Raw genomic sequence first — 10,769 nt, forward strand, 5'->3', positions numbered from 1 at the left:
GTATTTAGTGCAGTTTCATAATTTGAAAACACCACTGTTTCATTATTGTAAGAACTGTAGATGATGATAGTAGATATCTCAATATTACAAGATTTCAGAATTAAAAGGTGGAGGATTGGAATCACTATCTTTGGAATAATGAACATAAGTATGATAAGGAATAAGTGAAAATGCCAGAATTAATCAAAACTTAGAGAAACATATAATGAGAAAATGCATTTTTTATCCACAAATGGAAATTATCTTCGTTAGATTTCTTCTTCATAACTTGAGCCACATATAAATTATTTAATTAGTAATGTGTAGAAGCTCAGAAGTCATCTAATTTCTCTTTCTTTCGAGTAAATTTTGAATTTTAAGCATACCTTTGAGTGGGATGGAAATCTGGAGAGAAACTTGTAGTTCTACAGCTTGGAAATAAAAGAATGAATGCATATTTATTATAAATGTGTCGGGCCACTTACTGCCAGCCCAAATGCGATGTGTGGTCCATAAATATCATTAGTAGTCTATCTATTTGACATACATAGACATCATATCCTTAACAATAGCTTCAAAAATCATCTTGATCTAGTATGGCTATGTACTCACTGTGAATCAGCCATATGTATGAATTATTTTAGGCTCTCCATAAAGTTGATAACTCATTTATGGTGCCTATAAGTTCATAGAATCAACTTTTACAGTCCATAAGTTTGCCATACATGGGTACCCATGCCTTAAATAGCTCAAATTTGCATATGTCACAACCACAATACCATGCATGGTCCTTATGTTCATCTTACGGCCATACATGCTCCCTATACGTAGAATTTTTGAAGATCCCAATAGTAGTCCATGTATAGGTCATTGATTGGACCATAGGTATGGTCCGTAAGATTGGTGTAGTGGTCTTATATAACTTATACAACACGTGGGTCATACGTACGACCTGTACTTCAGCAAAAAATAGTTAAAAACTTGTTCATTCAATTCTTTATGACTCCCACACTTTTGCATAAACATAACATATTGAGATTGGGGCTTAGATTCTATTCTCTTGGATTGGGTCGAGCTATTCACTTTTCACGGCTCAAGCTTTATCCCATAGGTACAAGGTGTTATAAAAAATGAGTGAAATTTAATATAAATATATGGATGATATAATTTTTAGTTAGATTTATGGGATTAACAAAAAAAAATTAGAGTAAATAAAGTTAATATTTTTTTCTTGTAATCATATTTAGAACCTTGTTTTGAATAATTAAATCTCAACTTTTAATTATTAATTATGAAATGTAGCTCACAACCAAGTAGAAACTTGGGAGAATGACGAGAATGAGGAATTGAGAGGAGCCTCATCTTAGCTCCTAAGATGATTATAATTTTACTTTACCATTACGGAGAAAATCTCTTTAAAATATAATGTACATTTTCATTTAATAAAAATTAATAAGTCAATATGCAACTGATTAATCTTCTTCTTGAATACCTTTCCTAAAATGAGTAAACTTACTCTTCTTCTTTTCCCAATATGTCAAACATATAACCTTGATTAGTGTTTTGTATGTGCAATTATTTGATATTGATTAATATAAAAATTAATTTATAAATAATTCTAATGTAAGACGAGTGAAAAATTGGTCAATATTAGCCACTAACAAAAATAAATTTAAGCAAAATTTTATTTTTAATATATTTTTAAGGAGCATAAAATTCTACTGTAAATGTGGATTCTTTAAAAATTGAAGAAAATAATGATGTGCTTTCACAAGCACTGCAACTACTATATCACCATTTAATATTCCATAAGTATTTGTATTTTTTCTAAAAAAAATACTATTTAATAGGTTTTATTTTTGTGCATACTCAAATATTGTAAAAACAATCATTTCAAATTTCATAGCCAAAATTGAAATGCTTGCTTGTCTCAATCTATCAAGTTTGTGCCTCTATAAATCAAATATATATTTTTTTGAATTTATTGAAGATGGAAAAAATTCAGTAAACACATTTGGTATTACTCTATGACCATGTGTTAATGATAAAATTTAATTAGATTGAAGCATTAATAAATTTCCTAATAAGAAAAGTTTGACTAAAAAATTGATCAGAATAAGATCTCAGTCCTTTTTCTAGTCCCTAGACAAATAAGGAAAAATGATAAATTTAATTCCTAATAATTTTAGAAAAGCAAAAGAAATTAAGACTACAATATTTATTCCCAATCATTTAAGGGAAACCAAATTTGATTCCTATAAATTCACTAACAAAAGCACCAAAGTTCCTCACTTTTCTTCATTCTGTTAAACTAATCTCATATACAATTTCTAAATGGCTTCAATCAACGAAGGAAAAAATTATTCAGAGGAAGACCACCAATCAAGAATAGCTAAAATATCAAGGACAGTTAAAAGAATTGCATTCAAGAAGCAAGAAACAACAAAAACATTCCAAAAAGGTGATGATGTTGAAGTAGCAAGTCAAGAATATGGATTCATAGGTTCTTATTACAAAGCAACTATTATTTCTTCTATTGACAATAACAAATACTGGGTCAAGTACACGTCTCTTTTGACTGATGATGAATCCGCACCATTGAAAGGAGTTGTTACTGCTTCTGAGCTCCGCCCTCTTCCTCCTGAACAATATGAGACTATGTCTGAAAAAGAATTTTTTTTGTATGATATGGTTGATGTATTTGCCAATGATGGATGGTGGTTTGGAATCATCAGTGGCATCATTGGACAGGAGTACTATGTCTATTTCCCAACTACTACAGATAATATTGCATATCCTTCTAATGTGTTGAGATTTCATCAAGAATGGTTGAATGAAAAATGGATACTACTGTAGTGTGATATCAGCGTCACTTAATCATTCTCTTTGTCATATAGAAAAAAAATCAAGTTTAGTTGCAAAAAGTTATGTAAGCTGATAATGATTATTATTTTTGCAGTCAAGAATCTATTAATAAAATAGTTATTTAAAATTTTGTTATCCTTACTATCAAATTTTACAATAATTATCATTGTGCTATATAATATGCATTAATTAATTATCGGATCTGCCAAATAAATTTTATTAATTGCACAAACTTTACAAAATTAAGTTACATATATAGAACAAGTTTCAACATGTTTAAAAGCTAGTCATGCGCTTGCATCCAACCGTTCAACTAAATTTTTTAAAAAAGCTTATGCACTCAATGACATTCCTTTCAGAATTTATTGAAATTTCACACTACCTAATTAATACTCTATTTTTCCTTCTATATTTGGTCTACCACTTTAACCTTATAGAATTCTTGTGCATTCTTTTTAACATTTTCTTCGGTATCTTTTTCCTTCTTGAAAAAATCTAGTTTCTATAAATTGAGCTGAGAGGACTACTGATCTCTCACTTCCCATTTGTCCATTTCATAGGAAACTTGCAAACAAAGTTAGTTGCATTTTAGGTATTCCAAGATTGACAAGTCTTATAATGGTTTAAATTAGACGGGTGGAAAAGGAAATTTGCATAATGTCAATGAAAAATAGATTTAGCACTTCAAACCCAAATAACTTATCTAAAATAGAAAAAAATTCATTCTCTCCCAAAACACGCTAAATTAGAACATATGTAAGTTAATTTTTGACTATTGGGTGTTCTTCTTTCCATCCTCTCCATATTGTTCATCCTTGAAATAACATATATTTAGGAAAGTGTTTTCAAAGTATCCAGTTTTTAGGGGATTACATCACAAGATTCTTGCGCAGCATGCAAATCACACAAAGAACTATCACTAATGCAATGATATCTCAACTTCTACTTAGTTTCAAAAAGTATCTGCAATCATACCTTCCTCCCTTTCCTTAGGTTATGAATGTGTAACAACTCTCATAGTTATTTTTCACTTTTGATGGAACTTGATTATTTTGTCCCTTTCGATAGTTGTTTAGTGATATTTGTGATCTGCTGGTGTAATAGCATGATTTTGAGGTGATACATTTGATAATATGTGAGTTTTCTTGATTTGGTATGTTCAGATGTTCAGATGATTCACTTTGGTCAACATTTGAGGATTTTAAGGTCGCACTAAAATTCTGTTAGTTGCACTAGTTTCAAATTTTCATTTTTGGATTAGTAGGACCTTTTTATTGCATCTCGAGGTGTTTAAATTAATTTTGGGTAGTTTATTTTATGGTTTGAAGTTTTAAGGCATATATTTGAATTCGTTCAAGATTCATTGGTAGCAGCAAGGCACCATTCGTCCAATAATTGGTTGAGACACATTCAATGTAGAACCCTCGGTTTCAATATAAATATCGTTTTGTTTCAACAATGCAAGCACCATGTTTGTGATTTCCTTGACTTGGCTAAATCTTTTCTTATTTATATATATTTGAGTGAACGAACGTTGGAAACATCCTTAACTTTCTAAAAGTATTGAGTGCAGCTTTAATATTTGAAAAGTCACTGTTCCATCATTGTTAGTACAATATATCACAAGATATTTAAACAGTACAAAGCCTTTAAGAATTACAAGGTGGAGGACAGGAATCAAGATCTCTGGATTCAAGAATGTAAGTAGGATAAGGAGTAAGTGAAAATGTCTAAATTAATCAAAGAATAGAGGAACATATAAAGAGGTAATAATTTTTTAGTCACAAAAATAAATTATCCTCCTTAACTCTCTTTTTCATATCTTGAACCATGCATGAATTCTTCAATTTATAATGTGTAAAAATTCAAAAGTTATTTAAATTCTATTTCTTCTGAATGACTTTTGAATTTTAAGCATACCTTTGTGTGCAATGCGGAGGAGGAGAGAAAAATTTAGTTCTACGGCCTAAAAAGTTAATAAATGAATGAAAAATATAGAAGAATGCACATTTATTGTAAATGCTTCAGGCAATTTAATGCCAGCCTGGATGACATGTGTGGTCCATAGAAATTATTAATAGTTATTTTTAACATACATAGGAATAATATCCTTAATAATAGCTTAAAAATTAGCTTGGTCATGTAGGGACATGACGCACCAGGAATCCCACTTACGACACATATGTGCTAACAATGTTCGTTTCTCCACAATGTTGATTACACTTTTGTGGTGTCATTTAAGTCATAAGATTCCAATTTTATGGCCCATAACTTATATGTAAATGGTTACCCATGCCTTAAAAATAGTTCAACTTTGTGGAGGTTACAACCACAATATCATGTACGGTCCACAGGTTGGTCTTATGACCATACATGCTCCTCCTACGGTAAATTTTTGAAGATCCCAGTAGTAGTCCTTGTATAGGTCATTGTATGGACCATAAGTACAGTTATTATGTTTAGTGTAGGGGTTTTATATCACCTGTACGACTCATGGGTTATATGTACGATCCACACTTCAGCCCAAAATTTCTAAAAACTTGTTCTTTCAAGTCTTTATCATTTCCACACTTATGCAACAACATAACATATTTACATTAGGGCTTAGCTCATATGTATGACTATATTCTTTATGTTTGGGTCGAGTTATTCAGTTTTCACAAATCAAACATTAGCCCAAAGGTAAAAGGTGTTATAGGAAATGAGTGACATTTAAAATTAATTTAAAAAAGATATGATTTTTAGCTAGAAATATAGGAGTGCCAATTTTTTTTTAGAGTAAATAAAGTAAATATTTATTTTTCTAATCATACTATGAACCTTTTTTTGAATAATTAAATGTCAACCTTTTATTCTCAATTATCACATGACCAAAAAGGAAATAGGGAGAAAGAAGAGAATGAGTAATTTAATGGAGCATCAGCCCAGATCCTTCCTAGTAGTTGTTTTGTGAGATTTGCGATCTGCGAGTGTAGTAGTATGATTTACAAGGTTTTTCATGACTTTGGTCAATATTTGATGATTTTAAGATCGTACGTGAATTCTAACAGTTTCACTAGTTCAAAAATATCACTTTTGGGTTAGTAGGACCATTAGATTGCATCTCGAGGCATTCAGATAAATTTTGGGTAGCTAATTTGAGGGTTGGAAGTTTATGGCTTGTATTTGAATTTGGTCAAATATTCATTGAAAGAAACATGAAGTCATCTGTCCGACAATTGGTTGAGAGACATTCAATGTAGAACAATATCTGTCTGTATGAAGTTTTTTTTTCTTCAACACTGCATGCTCCTTGTTTGTGATTTCCTCGACACCGTTGAACTCCTTTTTATCTTATATATGTTTATTGAACCAATGTTGGAAACATCCTTAACTTTCTAAAAGTATTTAGTGTAGTTTCATAATTTGAAAACACCACTATTTCATTGTTGTAAGAACTGTAGGTGATGACAGTAGATATTTCAGTATTACAAGCTTTTTGAATTAAAAGGTGGATGATTGGAATCATGATCTCTGGAATAATGAATGTAATTAGGATAAGGAATAAATTAAAATTTCTGAATTAATCAAAACTTGTATAAACATATAATGAGGTAATACATTTTTTAGCCCCAAATGGAAATTAACTTCCTTAGATTTCTTCTTCAGAACTTGAGCCATGCATGAATTGTTTAATTAATAATGCGTAGAAACTCAGAAGTCATTTAATTCTCTTTCAAGTAACTTTTGAATTTTCAGTTTATCTTTGAGTAGGAAGAAGATCAGGAGAGGAACTTGTAGTTCTACACCCCGAAAATAAAAGAATGAATGAAATATCTAGAAGAATGCACATTTATTATTGATGTGTCGGGCCACTTACTACCTACCCGGATGTCATGTGTGGTCCATAAATATAATTAGTAGTCGGCCTGTTGGACATGCATAGGCATCACATCCTTATCAATATCTTCAACAATCGACTTGGTCAAGTATGTCTATGTACGCACCATGAATCTAACTTGCGACCCATATGTGCAAAACGTGTTTGGCTCTCCATAAAGTTGATAACTCATTTATGGTGCCATGTAAGTTCATAGAGTAAAATTTTACTATCCGTAAGTTGGTCGTACATGGTACCCATGCCTTAAAAATAGCTCAACTTTGCGGATCTCACAAACAAAATATGATGTATGGTCCTTAGGTTCATCTTATGGCCATACATGCACCCCGTACTTAGAATTCTTGAGATCTCAATATTAGTCCCTGTATAGGTCATTCTATGGACCCTAAGTATGGTCCGCAAGATCAGTGTAGTGATTCTATATCACTTATACAGCACGTCGGTTTTATGTACAATCTGTACTTGAACCCAAAATAATTAAAAACTTGTTCATTCAATTCTTAGTCACTCCTTGATAGGGAACGAAACTATGACACTACAAAAGAACTACAAAAGCAAGTAAAGAAAATCAATAGAGAGATAGATAATTAGACGCAAGTAAAAGAATTAACTAAGAACAATAGGATATATCAAATCTTAATACTCACAATTACAACTAATTCAAACACCTAATTCCTATGGTGACCAAGAGGGAGATGAACTCTCTCTAAAATAATTTTCTAAACAAAAGTTCAACAAAATTTTTCCAACTCTCTCACTCAATAGAAAAGGATTCACAATTCATCAATAATGTAGAAAAATTAACAGAATGAGCTAGCCTCAAAAGTATTTATAGTTTAGGCTAGTTATTACAATTTTACAGCCTAAAAGTGACTCAATTGCAAGAAAAAGATCACTAGGGGCTGTTTTGATCCGCTACAGTGGATCAAAAGCATATCCAAACCGCGTTGCATGCGAGTCCTTTGCAAGGGGATTTCTATCCCCTTTTTGCCTTCCCTTTCCTCTTCCAACGACCATTGGACCAATGTGTGTGTGATCATTAACAAATGACACCCTCAGGATGGTAAGAAGGCTTCTTCGATTACCTCCCTCTTCATGAACAACCATTTGATCTTTTGAAGCTCTCGGGCTTTACTTCTCGTGAATGGTGTTGACACATAATTTTGTCCTTCGAAAAATTATTTTTATCTTATCCTATTGTATACCCTAAATCATGTGATAATTTCTCCACTAGAAGAAAAAATAACAAACCCCCAACAAACCCAATCTCCAATATTCTTTTGATAACAAAATTAACCACTCTCCTCAATAAAATTTTGACACCTCACACTCCTACCCCACCCCTACCCACGTGACCCCCATACCTACCCTTTCTTTACATATTTTTGCAATTTTTCATTCCGATACACACACTGATTTGGGGAATATATACACACAGACACACTACAATTCACAGAAGAAACACTACATTTACTCCCCATATTTCTCCATTGAATAACAATATATACATACAACTACACCTCAATAATAATTACACACACAATACATATCCTCCCACAAAACACAATACACACACCATACACGACACTCCACATACAGTGAATTACCGACCATACACCCACAGACCATCAGAAACACTCAACACACACACAAGGAAAAATGACAGAAAATAGAGAAATAACAAAAAATAGAGAAAAACTAATCGAAAAATAAAGAAAATCTGGTGGTTTAAGAAAAATCGAGAGAAAGGGAGAAAATCCAATACATGTTGACTGAATTCGGCAACTTTATTGCCAGAAATCCACCGTATTTTCCACCAGGAAATGTCGCCGGTGGTACTCACTCCTGTTTCCGCAAAACCCGCTGGCAGATAGTGTCACCAGCTCCCTTTTTGTCAAAAATTGATTTGAATTCGTGTTAGTATTAGTGTTTTGTTTAGGATTTGGGTATTGTTGTTTTGGACTAGTCATATTATTTTTGGATTTGTGATTAAATCGAATTTTGGGTTGCGGTGTTGAATATCGAGTTGGTTGGTTGTTAGTATTCTTTGTGGATTTATGTTCGAATAAAATTTTGGGGTTGCAGTTTTCGATATTGATTTGTCTTTAGTCTTTGTTTAGGTATTCTATTTGAGGTTTTTGGTGCAGTCTCCGTCTCTTTTAATTGAGAAATACCTGGATTAAAATGGCATTAAGGTCCATTCTTCATCTCATTCTTGATTTATTTTAATTGCTTGATACTCGATGTGGTAAATTCATGGTTTGTGGCTCTTATTTTCATTTACTTTGATATATTTGGAACATTGTATTTATTGTTTAGATTGAATAATTGAATGATTTTAAACTCAATTTGAAATAAGTGGGATGGGGATTGAATGTTGATAAAGTAAATATTATTGCTTTGATCCATCGATGTTGTTGATTGTGATAGTTTCATGATAGGTCTAATTGATAGGTAAATTATAGGTTTTGTGGTAGGTAAGCCTTAGTATTCTATATTAAAAAATGTGTGGATGTTTGTTGGAATGATTTTCTATTTATATCGCATTTTCTATCAAATGTATTTATTTGTCGGGAAATGCCCTGAGGTCATGTGTATATATGGGAATGCCCTAAGGTCATGTGTATATATTCATTATCAGGGAATGCCCAACAATAATTTGTACTTAGAAGATCGCTCGTGCTCAAGGCCTGAGGCATCGGGTAAAGCATTGGAGTGTAGTTTAGGATTAGCCTAGAATTAGTAAGTTTACATTTCCGCATTTTTCGGTTTGTAATAGTTGGACTGGACATTAACCTTTTTTGGATATATATTTTTTTGGTTTGTTTGTGTTATGTGTTTTGTGGTTTATTCACTTCATAGTGTTAAATTAGCCGATATACTCCAAGAGCGACCGTGGTCGAACCACGAAATCGAGGGGTGCCTAATACCTTCCCCTCGGTCAATAGAATTCCTTAGCTAGAATTGCTGTTTGCAAACCAATTTTAAGAGAGTCAACAATTGCTTTGAAAAAAGATTTTCAAAGGTGACTTGGCATACCAGATTTATGCCAAGTGGCAAATCTAAGTTTAAATGTAAATAATCCTTTTCGAAATAAATTTTTATTTTTGGTCACTTAATAATAAAAACCCTTTCAAACTTAAAATCAAATCTTTTTGGTTAAAAAGGGGGTATGACAGCTGTGGCGACTCAGTTGGGGATTTTTCATAATTCGAGCTTACTTTTGAGTTGTATCGGCTCAGTTTGACACTATAGGTGTATAGATATTTTGTTTGTCTTAGTGTTTGTGTTATTATTTTATCATTGTTGAGTGTCTACGTGCTGCGTGTTTCCAGTTTTTCTCTTATATGTTACCGTATTATATCTGGCATCATGTGAATTATCTTGAGTCAATTTTTTCCACAATAAGTTCTGAAGTACACTTCGTGTACACGAACTCTAGTTGAGCCACCCTTATTTTAGGAGGGGGAGTCGTTGGATGTATGGAGTAGGTGGAAAGCAATCGCAACCACTATCGATCATATGCTCCCCCGAACAGCCTTATTAGTGGACCCCAACCTTTAGTTCATGCTCATCTGCATCATATTGAGACCTAGCAAGACCCACTTGGTCCTTTATAGGAGACTCATCCCTAACACATCCCTATGTGCTAATTGTTGCATCTTTGAGGATAACAGGGTTATTTGACGGATTGATTTGGGGAAAACATGTGTTAGAATTAAAGGAGCGTGTGTTTAAGCAAGGAAAAAAAAGAACTTTGTAGTTTTTTTAGCGTTCTTTATGGCTTTTGTTTTTCACAATTCAAAAATTCAAAATTTTTCTTTACCTTTTGCACTCATTTACTCAAAAACAAAACATCAAAAAGATTTTGCCTTTATTTCCTTGCATATTCATAATTCGAAAATTTCAAAAATATTTCTTTTAGGAGATTTATGTAAAAAAATTTCAAAAAAAATGGTAGAACTTTTGTACATTTCTTATAACGAAAATACCAAAAGAGTTTTATTTCATAGTTGTTGGTGTGAGTTTTATGTGAAGTATCTAA

General features: G+C 32.2%; 1 protein-coding gene across 1 annotated transcript; it reads left to right on the plus strand.

Annotated features, from left to right (window-relative positions):
* The first annotated feature begins 2,313 nt into the window (after window positions 1-2,313).
* On the plus strand, window positions 2,314-2,835 carry LOC107871647 (protein AGENET DOMAIN (AGD)-CONTAINING P1-like). The gene has a single exon (XM_016718565.1). The coding sequence runs from the start codon at window positions 2,314-2,316 to the stop codon at window positions 2,833-2,835; it is 522 nt and encodes a 173-aa protein (XP_016574051.1).
* Window positions 2,836-10,769: the final 7,934 nt, after the last annotated feature.

Source organism: Capsicum annuum, unplaced genomic scaffold (assembly GCF_002878395.1).
Source record: "Capsicum annuum cultivar UCD-10X-F1 unplaced genomic scaffold, UCD10Xv1.1 ctg5501, whole genome shotgun sequence".
Taxonomy (NCBI): Eukaryota; Viridiplantae; Streptophyta; class Magnoliopsida; order Solanales; family Solanaceae; genus Capsicum; species Capsicum annuum.